Here is a 19,290-nt window from a genome sequence, read left to right as displayed (position 1 = left end):
GGACACTGAGGGATTTTTCAATTGTAGCAAGGAAATTCTGATGAGGCATGAGTGAAATTTGGATCTAGATAACATTTTCATTTCTTAATCTGAACTACTAAGTAAGCAGAAAAAGCTGGCACTTACCTGGTCTTGATGGCTTGTAGAATTTGCAGTATTTGAGGGAGTTCTAGAAGCCGCAAAGCTCTTAGGAACCTTAAACCTATAGAGCAATCAAAAGGAGAGAGCTGCCAAATGTGAAGGGTCACTCCCAAGAACGGCCTGAATTACAACACAGTTCAGGTCTCAGACATTCGTTTTCCCCTGAGTGTTCTAATCTAGTATGTTTAATGGTATAAGTTTAAGTACATGAACTGAAGTTCAAATCCTGGCCTTAACTGTTACTAGCTATTGCCACCTAAGGCAATAATACCCTTACTTCTACAGGTCATCATCTGTGAAATAAGAATTATAATCATACCTTAAACAATTGTAGTGTTAATCTAAAGCATGTTGAAGCATGCCTTGGCTATAATAAGAACTATTGTCTGCTCTATCCAATTCTTCTTTAGAATTTAAAGAAAATTTTCCATGAACCACCTAAACTCCTGATTATCCAATTTCTATGATACGTTGTTCTGCAATGTTTATTTATTTTGTGATTAATAATAGAAATAGAACTGCTATGTACTTCATAGACAAAAGTAAAAATATAAAATTACAGCAAAATATTCAAAGCTAGTGTTACGGTTTGGCTCTGGAATGTCCTCCAGAATGCTCATGCATGTGGAAGGGACTGGATCGGGAGTGCTATGCTCATCAGTTGATTCCTGCTCTCATGAGTTCAGCACACTCCAGTGAGTGTGCGGGAAGGAGGTGGGTCCTGATTACAAGCCATTGCTGGGATGTGACCTGGAAGTGTGTATCTCCCTCCTTGATTCCTTCCTTCACCCTCTGCTTCCTGTCACCATGACTTGAGCAGGTTTCCTTTGCAGATACTTTCACCATGCCCTTCCTGCCTTGGGGCCATCCAACTGTAGTCTGACTCCTCTAAATACCATGAGCTGAAATAAACCTGTCCTTCTTGAAGCTGCGGGTGTTGGGTATTATGCTCTGATGACAAGCACATGACTAGGACAGTTACCCAGTGCCAGCACACTGTCCACACATCCACCTAAAATACAGAACAACTGAACACCTTTCTAACACATCTGAGCATGTGTAGATATGATGATCTGCTTTTTTAAAAGGAGAAAACTTTCATCCCAGCCCATGTGGGATCCCAACATAAAGGTGCTGTAGGGATAGGTTACTGAGCTGCACCTCCCAGATAGTTGGTGCAGCCTTTCCATGAACAACTGCGGAACACCTACCATGTGCCAGGTGCAGTTTCTGGTGTTGAGGTCAAAAAATGGTTTCTGATATAGTAAAAAAAAGATAGCCAAAGGGAGAGGTTTTTTAAAGTGACAGCCAGACACTAAGAAAAAATGAAGAATACTTATAAATGCATGTTGAGGGTTTTACATTTTGTTTTATATATTGCTACAGATTTTACACACACACTTACCTAGCCAATTACTCTTCAAGTAGTAAGAAATAAATGTTGGGGGAATGGTAAAAATGTCTACAAGAGAATTCATCTCCAGCCAGAACTTGATCTTGTCATCAGCTGCCAAAAACTATAAAAATGAAAACAGAACACTGAAAATTCTGCTACCCTCAAAAATTTCAAAGTGAACACAATGATGGCATTTTTTAAAGCTACATTTCATTCATCACCTCAAGTTTTGCTATTAGTCTATTTTATGCATATGCAAAACTCATGTAATCCTGTAAATATATACAAATATTGTATCTTTAATGAGTGTTCAATTAATACTGTATACTAACTCTCTCCCTTCAGAATAAACACTTTTGACTTTTCTGTTCTTAGAACAGATATGTGTGTGTATATATGTAGTTATATCTTATTTGTGAGCAATGAAGGTATATGATTTAAGATGATCTCCAATGAAAAAGGTACAGCTCTCTAAAAGATTGCTGATCATGATCTGTGTTTATGAGTTTCCCTGCTTAGATTAAGAAAACCAGATTTCCAGGAAGGAGAGTCTGCTCCTATAAAAAGAATTTGATGGTCAGTGTAGTAGGATGAATTTTAAAGGAAGATCACAGAACTACATACCATACATGTGCACATACATGTGTATACATATATGTATATGAGATGTATATGAGATATGCCCCTCTCTATAAAATATAAGTAGACATATAGATATATGGATACAAATAGCCTCCCACAAGCATGGAATGGATTAATACACTAAAATATAGATCTAAAATAAGGACTTACTAAATGTCATTGGAATAAGAGAGTTCATTAATAGATGAAAAGTGAAGCAAAAATACAAAAATATTTTGTACAGTTAAGATGCTACATATGCCATTAGTAGAACCTGTGACATCTTCAGAGACTTGCCATTCTAGATCTACTACCTTGGGATTACTAGTAAAGCTTCCTTTGTGGTAGTCAGTAAGTCAATAATGAAGTTATTGTGTATTTAAAAAAAGTAGGTTTTATTTGTGATGGCCTTGGTTTACAGCTTCCAGTGCGAGAGAGAGAGAGAGAGAGAGAGAGAGAGAGGAGTTTTCTTAACAACACACAGACTACCTTTTAAACCTGATAATTTAGGCAGATTGTGTAACTGAGGGACACACTGGTCTATATATTACTCCAGTTGGGTTTGCGTGTTTTCTTCCACTTTCCATAGGTACTTACTCTCAATCCAAAATAGAAACTAAAGAAAGCATTGAAAGTCAAATCAATGGAGATGGTTTTGTCTTCATATGAAGAACAACTTCCAACAGGGCTGGAAAAGAAATAAGCACAGTGTGTAAAGGTGAACGTTTAAATGCCATGTCTATAAAGGACAAATATAGGGAAAAAGTATGCAATTTTCTATTTATTCACTACCAATGGTCAATTCAGACACTTAAATTGAGAGCTGAAGGAAATTACCTTTCTCTTTGGAGTAGAGCTATGCATAAACAAAACCCTTGGACCACCCATGGGGCACAAAATAACAGAAAATTTCCCATCATCACTGTCCCATTTCAATTTTTTTCAGTGGGTATTTAGAGCTGTAGAGATTACATATTTCTCCTTGGTTTTCAAGTTCATCTATCCAGTCAGTATTTTAGCTTCTGTATCTTTTTGCTGTAGGTCAGATGGATTGATTTGACCAAATCAAAGAAAAATTCCTAAAAGATCTGTTAGGAGTTTACAAAGCAAAGACTGCCAGTTTCCTTAGGATATCTACAGTTACCTGAGCTACATTTTCACCCCTCCACTCCATGGTATGCTTCGTGTGTGTGTGTGTGTGTGTGTGTGTGTGTGTGTGTGAGACAGTCTCTCTGAATTGACCAGGTTGGCTTCGAATTTGTTATCGTCCTGCCTCAGCCTCTCTAGAAGCTGGCTTTATAAGAGTGTGCCACTGCACCTAATTTAGTTGCCTTGCTCTTGAGGCCCTGTAAATCCTAAGTTAATCTCAGCTGGAATTAATCAAATTCCTAAAGGATTGACATGGAGCTCACCTTAGACTGATTTCAGTCCAAAAGACTCCCCCAACACTGCACTGCAAGGAGGGAACGCTTTTGGAGGAAAGCAGAGAGCATTCTGCTCTGTTACCACAGGTGAGGTTTGGCTTTATCTATTCTCAAATCCATCCAGAGTTCTGGGAGGCTCATGAGAAGCTCTGATCAGAATACAGAAGTTCCCCTTCAATGCCTGAGGAACCTGAAAGCCTTCTGAAGCAGCCCTTGTGGAGCTGACAGCTGAAGACATGGAGCCTCAGAACCTTTGAGGTAAATCTTTTCACCCCAGCTGACTCCAGCAAGGCAGGCTGGCAGGGTGCAGGGGAAACACATGCATTTCTCCAGAACTTGGTTTAGTGCCTGGTGGGGCAACTAAACGCTTACACTTTCGCAAGCCTGCACATGTGTACATGTGTTGCTGGATATATATTACACAATACCCTGAGGAGAAAATTTCAGAGTAGCTTGGTAAGTTACTGATATAGCAGACAAAAATGATTGAGGACTTTACTCACTCAGAAGAATTGACGAAATAGATTATAAGAGACCCAATGCTTAGAACAAAGACAAGGATCACCTGAAAACAAACGAAAACAGGAATGAATGTGCAAACCCATTCTATTGTTATGGAAAATAAATAAAAACCAACAAAACTGTTTCTCTTTTTAAAATAAATTGAAATATATTTTATCATGAATATTTATTTTTACAGAAAGGGGAAGGGAAAAATGTATTTTCTATTTTTACTTTGTCTACATATGAGTAGACATTTATTCACACATTAATTTATGCTAGCATTCATTCATCTGTTCCAGAAAAATGAATTGGAGCTTCCACTCAATGAACATGTACCTGCTTTACTTACCTAATTTTCAATTTCATGTACTTCAGAATAAACAGTTTCTCCTGGCTGCTACTCCTAGGGCTTACTGACCATTATTATGTGATTAACATATGTTGTGCATTTTATTGCATGCTGGAAAATGGGTGCTATTGGTTTGAACTGCCTTGATAGAAGAAACAGTTACAAGTATGTCAACCCCCATGAACAGTCTGAACGTTGCAGTGGGGAAAGGGTTGCAAATGAGGAGCAAATGAGTGCGAGTGCTTTTAACATATGAGTGAGTCCAGTCTAAGAAATGAGTTGTGTAATAACCAGGAAACTGTCCATTCAATGTCCTCAATTTTTTTGGATGAACTCTGACAGCTTCCATGATATTTTTCAAGTCAAGTATGGGAACTCAAACATTTCTTCACTTATTTCTAGTTTCCAAACCATCTAGCGTTTTACTATGTTCAGTTCAATACAATTCCAATGAGAACACTAGGAATCTTATTTGTAAATGAAGTTCCACTTCCTTCCAGTTTAGATGTTCCTTGACTATGCAGTTTATACTGGAGGAGGAGTCAGATTTTTTTCTATTAATTTTTTGGGGGGTTTTATTCATAGTTTCCCACTGCCTAGCTTGCTTCTGTCCTCTCCAGAACTGTAGGCCAGTGTGAGAAATGAAAAAAGGGGAGGTTGTGGCAGGAAGAATGTCCAATGTTTACTTTCATAAGAGGTCTTACTGCTCTCTGTAGGTGTCACTTCAACTCCTATTCTAGTCCAATGAATATTTGTTTAGCTCCTCTCATGACCCAGGTAGAATTCTGCTCATCAGTGCAAGAGTCTTGTTCTCATGGAGCTAAGAGTCTTCATGATAAAGATAATTAATATGCTAATATATGATATGTTAGAAAATAAATGCTAAGAAATAAAATGGGATGAAAGTCAAGGAGATCAGAAATGCAAGCAGAAGGAGCAGAGCAGTTTCAATCTTGATAATGCTTAATAGCTAAGAGTCCCATTTGCGGTTCTTTTGATTTGGGTGACACATACTGCATTTGGCCTTACTGGTTGCCCACAACTCTTCTCAGTACTCCTTTTACTGCTATTCTCTGCCGCAGGCTTTCCCCACCCAGGTACCTACTTAATCAGGTGACATCAGGGTCACTCCTGTGGCCCGTAAGTAGCCCATGGAAACACCCAAACATTCTTTGGCTCAACAAACATCCTAAAGACAGATTATCTCAGAGACTCCCACACCTCTGCAACAGCATACCTTGTTTAAAAGTTCTTCTTTAATTTCAACTCTTTCTAATTTACACACAACTATGTAAGATGCCAAGAGCATCCACTCATAATTTTCCCCCCACTTGTTTGCAGGTTGAAATGTTGTAGTTCATTCAAAACAGGAGAAGTATCTGCATCTATTTTCTTGGAATCTGAATTCTTATCATGAGTTCCATTTTAGTATTTACATAAGTGGTGTTTGAGCTAATACTAAGTTTGAGTATCTTGTGCAGATATTCAGTTAGAAATACAGTCTGAAGTTCAGAAAAGCTACTTGGAGTGGAGATATATCCACATATAAGTAATATCAACATATTGATAATCATTAGTACTTTTCATGAAATCATTTTCTTATCTTTACAGATGAGTATAATTTTTCCTCTCTTAGTAAATTTCATAAGAGACTCAAATATAGAATTCTGGAAAGATGGTGGCAGGGCCACCAGCAAACCACAAATATGACAAAAAAAGTAAATATATAAAAGAAGAAAAAAATTAGTTTTATTGACTCTCGACCTCAAGCCACAAACTCAAAGAAAGTTACCAAGGAATAATACAAAACAGACAGTACACTGTACACGAAACCACAAGAAGACCTTGGTCACTACCCTCCTATAGAGGCTGATCAGTGAGTCAGGAGAAGTGTGAGGTAAGTCTGAAAGGGCCTAGAAGTGTCTCTTGGGTTAGAGGTGCAAAATCTGGAAGATCTAGCTATACAGGTGGGTAGAGAACCTGCTTCTGAGGCTTGGGGGCTGTGGATTGGAGATGGAGCCCACAGGCAGAGCCAGCTGGGGATAAACCCTCAGGCCACAGGAGGTCTTGGCTATGGAACACAGGAAAACACAGTATGAAGATTTGGAGTCCTGGCCCAAAACCCTCATTTTGAGTTGCTGATCACAGTATTAACATGTTTTTCTTTGTAGGGAAACACACAGGAAATTGCTTTTAAAAATCCCATTTTGTTAGTAGATAGCAGTAGGTATCTTCAGAAGAAATGACAAATGCAGTTGAAAAGGGACACTCTGAATACTCTAACTTTTATTTATGAATATCAGCAGACCATAGAAATTGCCAGTTCATGAGAAGTTCAAGACAATGTGAATTGCACGCAGAGAAAATACATTCAATGACTTGGCAGAAAAGAGTGAACACAAAATACATAGCAAATGGCTTTAAAATTACAATTAGTGTCCCTAGTGACATTTGGTATAACACTGTCAGGAGATAATGGAATTGACAACATTAAAATCTCATTGGAGTACTGAATAGCAGGAGGATGTTGGTGAAAGCAAAATGGAATAAATAAAGGAATTCTTCAATATCAAAAGGCAATAATAGAAATGAAAATTATGATTAACAGGGGCACAGAAATTTAAATGCAAGAGATACAATTAAAACTGGCATTCCAGAAAAATAAAAAAAATATTTTTTAAAGTGATACCTAAAGACAATGGGAAAAATAGATCCCTGAAGAGAAGACTAATCTTAGCTGTTGAAGAGGCCCGATAAGTGTTGTCAAGCAGGGAAAGAAGATACACATACAGGCACATCACAGTGACATTTCAGATTTGGAAAGATTTCCTACACAGGACACTTCTATATTAGAAAATACAAAACAACAGGTCATCAACAAAGGAAAGGGAATAAGAATGATTTCATGATTCTCAGTTATAATCAGTATTAGCCAAGATCCAGCAAAGAAAGCAGAAATAGCATCAATCATTTTAGGATGGGGTTTATTTCTAAAAGACTGCATAGGATTGGAGAATAGGAAAGAGGATATTGTAGTAGTGGTAACTGCAAAAAGTTGTGGCCAGCAACTGGGAAATCAACGAAAATGAAATATGAAAAGTGAGTAGAAGGTACCTTTTGGAGTTGGGATTTGGGCTAGGAGGAGAGGTAATGGACCTGTGAGGAGATGCTATGACCCTGTTTCTGGCACAGTGGGTAGAAAACCAAGAGCCAGAAAGGGAGTCAATTACTACTATTGTATTAAAATTGAATAGGGTAATCTGGGAAGAATAGGTACCAAACACAGAAAGACCAACTCCCTTCCTCCCTGGGCTTCCTGTCAGCTGATGTACCTAACTCCCATTGACACAGTCTAACTAGGAGCCAGCTGATAAATGATGCAATATATGTATTTGGAAGACAGTAGATAAGAGGAAGGAAACATGAGGAAGGGAGGGGTGAAGAGCCAAGGGCTAAAAATGATAAAATAGTCCACATATGTATATGGATTTGCCAAAATGGGATCCATCTATCTGTATAACTAATATTCACTGATAAAATTCTTTTTAAAAACCAAAGCAAAACGAAAATACAACACATTAGTTCTGGCCTGATATTACAAAGCAAAGAAGAGAGGGTGGATTGGAGCCTAGGAAATTGTTCAGGACCTGGTGTGTGGCCTTCAGTGCTAGAACACATTGAAATAACATTTATAAAGACTTTAGGAAAAAGAATGACAAATCAAGAATTCTAAACCCAAATAAATCATTGTTGACTTGTAAAAGTAAGCAAGAAACATTTTGGACATTCAAGGATTCAGAAAGTACACTGTCCACCTTGGTAAATAAATTCGAGAAATTCTCAAGAAAGAAAAAGAAGAAAGAAAAATTCAGAAACATGAAGTATGTAAGAAAAAAGGTTGCAGAATAAAATTAATAAAATTGGTGATTAATTTAACTTTTAAATTTACAAATATTAAGAAGGAATCTTACCAAATGTTATACATCTGCTACCTCTCCCCCAAGCTCAACCACCACCACCCAACACACAACCAACAGCAATCAGGAACTAATGTTCAAATTAGTTTAACTATGCCTGGAAGGAAGAGGGAGGATGTGTAGGAAAATCATACTCAAGGTATCATTTAAGAGAATACTGGGCCAGAGTTTTAGCTCAGTGGTGCTGCCTCCTTCTTCGCAAGCACAATGTCCCGAGTTCAATCCCCAGTACAAAAAAAAGAGAGAATATAAATATAAAATATGCAGAGGCACAAAGAAATACAGAGAAAGAATGAATTTGATTTACCTGACTTTTATATTATTCTATTAAAATAGAATCATTGGCTTAAAAATAACGATAAATAAATAAAATTAATTAAAACCTGTAAACTAAAAATATAAATTTCAGCCAATTGTCAGTACTTGGTATGTCCTGAGTGTTTATATGTATTATACAATTCTCTCCAACATTCTAATAAGGCTATTACAATCTCCTTTATATTCATATTATATGAAAGAAATCCAATTTAGAAACTTATCTTACCCAGGAATATATATTTGTAATTGGAGGAGCTAATGTTTAAGTCCATATTTCTCAAAATCCACAATCACTCAGCCCCTCCAGTAGTATGAGAAATTAAAACTATGCCAAGGCTCTTGGCTGTGTATCCTATACCCCTTCTCCCTTTCTTTATTAACGGATCTTGTAGTTGTTTATTTAAGCTACTGATATTTACATATTCTATTAGCCAGAAAATTCAATTTCTAAATATTCCAAAGACCAATAAAACAGATCATAGTAAAGGAGAATGATTAAACTTCCCTGGTAAATTAAGAAGTAAATGCATTAAAGAACAATCAATACAAGAAAAAAAATCCAGCTACATGACATTTACAAGAGGTGCACATAAGAGGAAATAAAAAAAGACTGAAAGAGAGCTGGGCAAAGACATCCCAATCAAATATGCATAAAATGAAAGCAGGAAAATCACTGCCACAGGTTAATATTGTGCTCTCAAGTATTCTAGAAAAAACAAGAGCAACTTTGGATGCAACAAAAGTAGACATTTCTAACTGGTAAAAGGCACTAACAACCCAGCAGGTATAGTAAGTAACTTTGTGCAACAATTGATATTAGAATAAATTATCCAAAATCTGTTGGAAATGGAAGATATTCAATAAAGCAAAAATGTCATAAATGGAGATTTTTGACATGACCCACTTAATCGTTCAACAAATAATTAAGGATATGAAAAACATATAAACATAGGGCTGGAGATTTAGCTCAGTGGTTCCGCTGCCTGCCCTGCAAGCACAAGAACCTGAGTTTGATCCCCAGTACTGATATATATATATATATATATATATAGAGAGAGAGAGAGAGAGAGAGAGAGAGAGAGAGAGAGAGAGTTGCTTATATTGTATATCAAACAAGCTAAAACAAATTCTTTCAAAAATCCACTAAATAGTAGTAAAAATTGACCTTGTACTAGACAACAAAGAATTTCTCATAAATTCCACAAAGTAGAAAGCGTAAAAGCAGTGTCATCTTTACACCATAAATTTCTACCAAAGTAGTAAAAATTGCCCCTCTATCTCTAACATAAGTCTTTTTTTTGGGAAAATAAAAGCATATCCTCTTTCTCTAAGTAGATCATGAATCAAACAGGAAATCAAAATTAAAATTTAAAACCAAACACAAATTAGTTATCAATAAAAGTAAGGGCGTTGTCAAAGTAAGATATACCCAAAGAAATGCTCAAAGGAAAAATTCTTATAAATCAAATACAACTCAAGAAACTGGAGTAATGAGGCCTCTTTGGTGGTTGTCGCCATGAAGAAAGCCACATAGGGTGGAGAGACCCGTGCTGGGTGCGTGCGATGCTGGCCTGCAACTTAGGGCTAAGCCAGGCAAGGTAGAGGCTCCATGAGGCCTGCAGTGGAGCAGAATGCAGATGCAAAACATGTGCTGGAGGGGTCAGCAAAACAGGGGCACCAAGCTGCCCCCACCATGCCTTCACAGGTCAAGCACATTTAACACCCTGATAGCCAAAAGAGAAAACAGAGTACTACCTCAGATCTCTTCAGACCCGCATGGCAAAGCTGCAGTGGCACCTCTGCTGCAGCACCGCAGACAGAGTGCCTGCACCCTCCCATGGGTGGCCACTGTTCCTATGTCCCTGAGCCCCTCGTCCACCAGCCACTTCCTGGCTTGCAACGGGATCATTACTGAGCACGTGCCGGAGGAGACCAGAAGGATGCTGAGGTGGGAGAAGCTGGCACCTGAGGTGCTGAAAGTGTCCTGCCACCAGAACCTGTGGTCAAGGCAAAGCACTAGGAGCAGGAGATGAAGATGAGATGGATGAGGCCAGGAAGAGCCCAGGGCCCTCAGATCCAGGAAACAACATGAGCCATTGCTGGAATGAAGGGTGTTCACTTTCAAAGCCAGGCATCACAGAAGGACTGAGCTGCATGTGTACCATTCATTCTTTCTTTCTTCCTTGGAGTCCAAGCCAGTTCTGACTAATGTATCTCCTTGCAGAGAGGAAGCATTTCCATTTAGAGACTTCTCCTAAAAGGCTCAGGGTATGTTTGACTTTCTCTTCCCTTAGCCTGCGGTGTACCTTGGGAGTGATATGAAAGGAAGCAGTTTGGTAGCAGAAAAAATTTATTAGAAAATTCTCACCCTGAACTGGTGGTTCAGTGTATCAAACTGGAAGGAGTGAGAAAAAAAAAGGAAGAAAGAAAGAAAGAAGACAGGATTCTGAAATTAAGGAAAAGGAAGATAGTAAATGAATATATATATATACACACACACACACACACACACACACACACATATATATAGAGTCACATTCTGGCATATATGTATGAAGTATATGAATTGATGAATAAAGCTACTTTTTATGTGACTCATGAAATATGTACATCTACAGAAAAAAAACCTAAATGAGAGTAAAATCTAGGGAAAAAGCACATAAGAAATACCATAAAAGAGGAGCCAGTGAGGACGCCCCAGGCAGGCCCACCAACCACCTTCGGAGAAGCATAGGCAGAGTGCCCCAGGCTGAATGAGCCCAGCTCTGTCTGGCAGACAACACCCACTTGTGACCAAGAGACAGTGAAGACTCCCCTGGCACGCCCACCAGCCTGCAACAACAGAGCCTGCCCCCCGCTGCCCCTGCTTTGGCCTCATGGCTGTGCAGCTACCTGGTTCCACACTACAGAGGCACAGGGGGACATAAAGGCCATTGTCCTGAGCTGCAGAAGTGAACAACAGAGAGAGGGCCTCTCTCAGGCTCCCTGATGAAAACTGAAGCCCACTGGAAGAGTGAAGAGAATCTCTGCAATAAAGGCACACCAGAGCACTGTACTTGTTAAGGTGGAGGATCATTATCTCCCATCAGAACTTGGACTACCTTCAGGGGAAAGGCAGGTGGAACCTGCAATAGAACAGTGCACAGTTCAACCCTGCAGGAGGACAGGAAGCTCAACTTGGGACTTGCAGCCAGAAATCTGCCTGAATCTCAAGGGTCTGTGACTGGCTTACTGAGACTCATTGACTTATAACTGCACACTGCTGCCCACATTGTCTATTGTGACAGCAGAGACATACCCTGAAGGAGGCCCTTCATTTTTATCTTTTATTTGTTATTTTCAAAATTATCACTATTTTTTTTGCTCTTATTTTAAATTTTTTTCTTCTTTGCTACTCTTTTCAAATTTTGATTTTTCTTTTTTCTTTCTTTTCTCTTTTCTCTCTCTCTCTCCCTCACTCCCTTGCTGTCCCACATTGTTCTTCATCCTCCTTTGTGTTCCTGTTCTGGCCCTAATTCGAATTTCTTCTTTATTTTTCTTTTCTTCTCTTTCCTTCTCTCACTTATGTACTCAGGCCTCACTGCTGACCTTCCCCTATCCTTCTACTTACCTATGCCTCCCTCCTCAACTCCCTTCTGACTTCCCATTCCGAAGGGTAAAGTTGCTATATTGAAGAGTTTATTCACTATAAACATATGTTGGGTTGGGTTGGTCCTTGATTTTGATCTAATTCACACAGTTAAAGGTGATAGATTAATAACTACCATGAATTGTCATTTTCTAAGAGGTACTTGATGCTACTGTGTTGCTGATTGTATCACTTGGGCTAAGGAGTTGTGATTGATCTAATCAGTTGTCCTTCCTGGTATAATGAAAATGATATAGCCTCGGAGCCATTAGAGACTCAAAACCTAAAGACCAGCTATACATGGAAGACATCTCTGAGAAGCAATCATTCAATAAGTGTTCAAAATACATTAACAAAGATACTTACAATGAGCAACATTAAAGTATCTACCCAGGAACTAAACCAAGGACAGTATCAAAAACAAAAATGAGAAGACATTTAATCAAGTCACAAATTCAGACTTCCACCCCACAAAAGGCAAATTCTGGAGGAAATGAGGTGGAAAAGTCTGATAATCAACCACCTGGACACCCTGAACTGATACCACAGGAAGTAACAAAACAGATGCATGAGGCTCTAGAAAAATTCAAAGCAGGAATAATCTTCCAGATAACTACAGAGATGGTGAACAGAGTGAAAGACATGATTAGAGGTTCTAGAACAGAAACAGATGAAAAAATAGATGAGCTCAGAAATATGCTTGAAGCCATGAATGCCCAGCATAAGAAAGAAATGGAAACCATGAAACAGATTCAAACAGATATTCAGGAGATTAAAAACCTCCACTGAAAGCATGCAGAGCCTATTAAGGGAATCTGAAGCTAGAATATCGGATATAGAAGACAGGATTGTGGTTAAGGACCATGAAAACAGAGATTTATTAAAAATAGTATGGGACCATGATTAATCAATCCAGCAGCTGGTAGGTGATGCAAAGAAGAATAACTTAAGACTGATAGGAGTCCATGAGAAAACAGGAGAAAGTACAACTGACATTAAAAAAGACTGTTCACAGAACTAATACTAGAAAACTTCCCAGACAGAGGTAGAGAATTGGACATACAGATAAGTGAGGGATATAGAACTCCAAATAGTCACTATCAAAAAAAATGTACACCTAGAGATATAACACTCAAGATCCCAGAAACCCAACAGAAGAACAAAATCCTACAGGCAGTTAGAGAAAAGAAACAAATCACCTACAAAGGAAAGCCCATCAGAATCACGGCAGACTTCTCAACACAAACCCTCAAATCAAGGAGAGCCTGCAGTGATGTATTTCAAGCCCTAAAAGAAAATAATTTCCAACCTAGATTGTTATATCCTGAAAAATTATCTTTAAAAATCAATGGGGAAATTAGATACTTCCACAACAAAGAACACCTGAGAAAGAACACTAAACCAGTACTCCAAACAATTCTAAGCAATATCCTAGAAAAAGACAATGAAGGTCTCAACTCCATGAGGCCCAACAGAGGGAAGCCACCAGGCAAGGTAGGACACTAAAGGGAAAAGGGAGAAAAATAAGAAATAAAAGAGTCAACAACAGTAAAATATCATGACAAGGATGAGCCAATATCTATCAATTATATCTATCAATGTTAATGGCCTCAATTCACCAATCAAAAGAAATAGACTGACAGAATGGATTAAGAAGAAGAACCCAGCAGTATGCTGTATACATAAAACATACCTAACTCAAAAGAAATTCATAGACTGAAAGTAAAAGGATGGAAAAGAGTTCTCCATGCCACAGGAACCCAGAAAAAATCAGGCATAGCAATCTTATTTGCAGACAAAGTAGATTTCAAACAAAAACTAATTGAGAAACAAAGATGGTCACTACATCCTTGTGAAGGGAACATTCCAAGAGGAAGAGATGACAATCCTAAATATATATGTACCAAATACGAATGTCCCCAACTATACAAAACAAATATTAATGGACATAAAAAACCAAATAAGCACTAACACAATTGTAGTGGGGAACCTCAATACCCCACTATTATAAATAGACAGATCATATGGACAAAAAGTTAACACCGAAATTCTAGAACTGAACCAAGCTATTGAACAAATGGACTTAATAGACGTTTACAGAGTGTTCTACCCCACAAAATCAGAATACACATTCTTTTCTGCTGCACATGGGTCATTCTCCAAAATAGACCACATGCTAGCTCATAGGACATGTCTAAGTAAATGTAAAAGAATTGAAGTTACCCCCTGTATATTATCATACCATAGTGCAATAAAATTGGAGATCAATAATATAAGAAACTGCAAAACTCTCTCAGACACATGGAAATTGAATAACGTCCTCCTGAACAACCAATGGGTCACAGAGGAAATTAAAGAATAAATTAGACAGTTTCTACAAGCAAATGATAATGCCAGTACAACATACAGGAATCTATGGGACACAATGAAAGCAATTCTACACCGGAAATTCATAGCAGTGAATGCCCATATTAGAAACGAGAGAACTCAGATAAATAACCTAATGCAGAACCTCAAGCTCCTAGAAAAAGTAGAGCACAACAAACCCAAAGCTCATAAAAGAGAGGAAATTATAAAGATCAGAGCAGAAATCAATGCAATGAAGACTAAGAGAATGATACAAAAAATCAATGAAGAGTTAGTATTTTTAAAGAATAAATAAAATCAATAAACCCTCAGTCAACCTTTTCAAAAAAAGGAATGAAAGGGCTCAAATCATGCAATTAAGAATGAAAAGGTGAAGTCACAGCACATCCAGCAGAAATCCAGAGGATCATCAATACCTACTTTGAGAACCTGTACTGTAATAAAATGGAAAACACAGAAGAAATGGATAGATTCCTAGATACATACAAATTGCCAAAGTTGAATGATGAAGATATAAAAATTGTAAACACTCCAATTACAGCCAACGAAATTGAAAATGTAATTAAAAATTTACCAACAAAGAAAAGCCCAGGTCCTGATGGCTTCACTGCTGAATTCTACAAGACACTTAAAGCAGAACTAATGCCATTACTCTTTCAACTCATCAAGGAAATTGGAAGGGAAGCAAGGCTTCCAAATTCATTCCTGGAAGCAAGTGTTACTTTGATTCCAAAACCAGGGAAAGACCCAACCCAAAAAGAGAACTACAGGCCAATCTCCCTATTGAACATAGATGCAAAAATCCTCAGTTAGATACTGGCAAACAGAATACAGACAGTCATCAAGATCATATACCCTGACCAAGTTGGATTTATCCCAGGGATGCAAGGATGGTTCAACATCCATAAATCAATAAACATAATACACTATATTAACAGAGCCAAGGACAAAAACCATATGATCATCTCAATAGATGCAGAAAAGGCATTGGACAAAATTCAACACCCATTCATGATAAAAACCCTGCAGAAAATTGGAATAGAATGTCTTTATCTCAACCTGATTAAGGCTATTTATGAAAAACCAACAGTCAACATCATACTAAATGGTCAAAAACTGAAAACTTTCACTCTAAAATCAGGAACAAGACAAGGATGCCCACTATCACCACTCTTGTTCAATAGAGTTCTGGAAACAATAGCCACAGCAATTAGAAAAGAGAAAGAAATAAAAGGAATAAAGATAGGAAAGGAAGACGTTAAACTGTCATTATTTGCTGATGATATGATACTTTACACAGAAGACCCAAAAAACTGGGCCAAAAGACTTCTAGACTTAATTGGCAGATTCAGTAGAGTAGGTGGATATAAGGTCAACACTCAAAAAACAATAGCCTTCCTATACACAAATAACAGACTCACTGTGAGAGAAATTAGGGAAAAAATTCCTTTTACAATAGCATACAAAAAAAATGAAGGATCTAGTAATCAGTCTAACAAAGGGAGCAAAAGACCACTACACTGAAAACTATAGCACTCTAAAAATGGAGACTGAGGAGGTTATAAGAAAATGGAAAAATATCCCTTGTTCCTGGGTAGGAAGATCCAATATAGTGAAAATTGCCATACTTCCAAAACTGCTATACAGATTTAATGCAATGCTGATTGAAATTCCAACAATATACTTCACAGAACTAGAGAAAACAATTCAAAAATTCATTTGGAACCAGAAAGACCTAGAATAGCAAAAGCAATTCTAGGCAACAGAGACATGGCTGGGGGTTATACAATCCCCAACTTGAAACTGTACTACAAGGCTACTGTGATAAAAACGGCATGGTACTGGCAAAGAAACAGACCCGAGAATCAGTGGAATAGATTAGAAGATGCAGAAACAACTCCAGACATACTCAGCCACCTCATCTTTGACAAAGGAGCCAACCACCCTCATTGGAGGAAAGATAGCCTATTTAATAAATGGTGTTGGAAAAACTGGATTTCAACCCACCAGAGATTAAAACTAGACCCATACCTATCACCATGCACTAAACTAAGATCAAAGTGGATTAAAGATTTAAATATTAAGACAGAAACACTAAACTTCCTGGAAGAAAGTTAGGTAGAACTCTTGAAGACATTGGCATAGGAATAGACTTTATGAGCAAACCTCAATAGCATGGGAACTAGCACAAAGAATAAACAACTGGGATCTCATCTTATTAAAACTCATCTGCACTGCAAGAGAAACCACCAACAGAGCTAAGAGACAACCTACAATCTGGGAAAAAAATTTTAGCAGCTGTACCTTAGACAAAGGACTACTATCTAGAATATATAAAGAACTGAAAAAAATTAGAGCCTCTACATTCAAAAATCTAATTCAAAAATGGGTATCTGAAATGAACAGACATTTCTGAGACAAAGAATTAAAAGCAGCAAATAAACATATGAAAAAATGTTCATCATCACTGGTCATTCGAGAAATGTAGATGAATACAACATGGAGATTCCATCTCACCCCAGAAAGAATGGCTGCTATTAAGAAATCAACAAATAAGGAATGCTGGCAGGGGTGTGGAGAGAAAGGAACCCTCCTCCATTGTTGTTGGGAGTGCAGACTGGTGCAACCACTGTGGAAATCATTATGGAGATACCTCAAAGAACTAGGGCTAGAGGTCCCATTTGACCCAGCTGTTCCCCTGCTAGGGATCTGCCCAAAAGAATTAAAAGAATCATATCACAGTGATGTATGTGCACCCATGTTTATAGCAGCACAGTTTGTAATAGATAAAGCTTGGAAACAGCCCAAGTGCCCATCAACTGGAAACTAGATAAAGAAGATGTGTTTTTTTTTTAATAAAATGGAGTACTACTCATCCATAAAGAACGAGAAACTAGAGACATTTATAGCTAAATGGATGCATATTGAGGCAATACTCATAAGTGAAATAAATAGGACACACATGTGTAAATACCAAACAGTTTCTGTAGTGTGAGAAATTGAAAGTGTAAATAAGGATTAAAATGAATAATTGATAATCTGAAATAGGAAGAAAATGTCCAAAGGGGTAAGGGTGGTGTGAGGGGAAGGGGAAAGGAAAGGAGGGAAGGGAAAAATTATGAGAAAAGAAAAAAAATGGAAACAAAGTCTATGTAAATAGGGAAGGGTGGAGAGGGTGAAGGGCACACAGGTAGTGGGGAAAAAAATAAGAACCAAGATGCATCATGTACAGGTACAAGCACCCAATGATAAGTGTAAATGTACTGTTTACCTAAAATGTACCAATAAATAATTTAAGGGGAAAAAAAAGAAAAAAAAACTTGATAATGAAAAAAAAATACCATAAAAGAGGAAGAAGGGTGCAACTTAGGTAGAGGTAGAGAGAGAGAGAGTTCTTTTTAACCAAAAGTGAGCTATAATCTACGAAGGAGACTCTCAAAGTAGAATTTTTTGTATTAGTTTCTTCTCCTTGAAAAATATTTTATGGCTTTGAAAAATTAACCTTTCATTTAAAACTAAGGTAGCTATATTGTTTATTATCTAAGCAAAAACTTTTTTGTGATACTGAAGTTTGTACCCAAGTCTTTGCACTGAGCTGCACCCCTGGCCCTATCTTTTAGTTTTTATTTCAGACAGCCACTGAATCACCACTGAATTGCCCAGGGTGGGCTGAAACTTGCAATCCTCCTGTCTCGGTCTCCCACAGTGCTGGAATTACAGGTGTGTACCATCACACTTGAATCTAAACACAAACTTTTTTTTTTTGGTACTGGGGATTGAACTTGGGTCCTTGCACTTGCACAGTAGGCGGTGAAACCACTGAGCTAAATCCCTGGGGCTCTAAACATAAGCTTTTAAAAATGAAAGATGCTAATAACAGTCACACCAGGAAAGCCAGCAAAATCCCCCCGGATTTATGATCATCCTGGTTTTAACAGAGAATGTCATATTGATTTTGTAATTACTCCTTTATACCTCTCATAAATAGTAATCAAATGAAGAAGGGAGAGAACAGTTTTGAAATCTTTAGATAGGTGCAAGAAACTAAAAGGGATTTGAAATTTCCTGACATCTGTCTCTAAATACTATTTCGTGATTCCTCTGGATTGGATTTTCATTACAATTGTTATTTAGACAATTGATTAAACCAGTACAAATATATTAAAGATTGATAATTATCAGACAAAACATAATTTTATGAGAAATTCATCCAATGAGATGGTTTTTGTAATTCATGTATTCACTTACAGATATTACTTATTGCTCGAATGTGACAGGGTTCAGCATTAATATTATTTGTTTTTATATTTATAGTTACAAATACTCAGATATCCTGTTCACAAAGTATTAATAATACTTATTATGCTAAGCATATATATGCATATATTTACACCTATTAACTCATGTAATCATTTTAGTGTGTTAACCCAGTCTCATATACTGACTCATTTATTTACTGAAATCCATCAATAGCATTATTTCTCCCCATTTTACAATTTTCATTCATCAAAAGGATGTCACAACAATACCTCTCTTTTGTGAAGTGGACTATGTGATGGAATTGG

The 19,290-nt window shown here is 37.5% G+C and overlaps 1 protein-coding gene across 1 annotated transcript in view; it reads right to left on the bottom strand.

Annotated features, from left to right (window-relative positions):
- The window catches only part of Kcnu1 (potassium calcium-activated channel subfamily U member 1), a 161,559-nt gene that overhangs the window by 132,137 nt on the left and 10,132 nt on the right, over positions 1 to 19,290 (bottom strand). Inside the window, exons 3-6 of the mRNA XM_021236895.2 lie at positions 4,086 to 4,147; positions 2,756 to 2,846; positions 1,547 to 1,658; positions 127 to 202 (exon numbers count right to left, since the gene is read on the bottom strand). Of these exons, the coding sequence (XP_021092554.2) occupies positions 127 to 202; positions 1,547 to 1,658; positions 2,756 to 2,846; positions 4,086 to 4,147 (341 nt within the window). The remainder of the gene's footprint in view (positions 1 to 126; positions 203 to 1,546; positions 1,659 to 2,755; positions 2,847 to 4,085; positions 4,148 to 19,290) is intronic.

The sequence above is a fragment of the Heterocephalus glaber genome, unplaced genomic scaffold (genome assembly GCF_053883595.1).
Source record: "Heterocephalus glaber isolate CG9 unplaced genomic scaffold, H.glaber_assembly_v1.0 deba00001461, whole genome shotgun sequence".
In the NCBI taxonomy this organism is placed as follows: domain Eukaryota; kingdom Metazoa; phylum Chordata; class Mammalia; order Rodentia; family Bathyergidae; genus Heterocephalus; species Heterocephalus glaber.
Note: the sequence above shows the minus strand (reverse complement) of the source record. Positions and strands in the feature narration are given on the sequence as shown.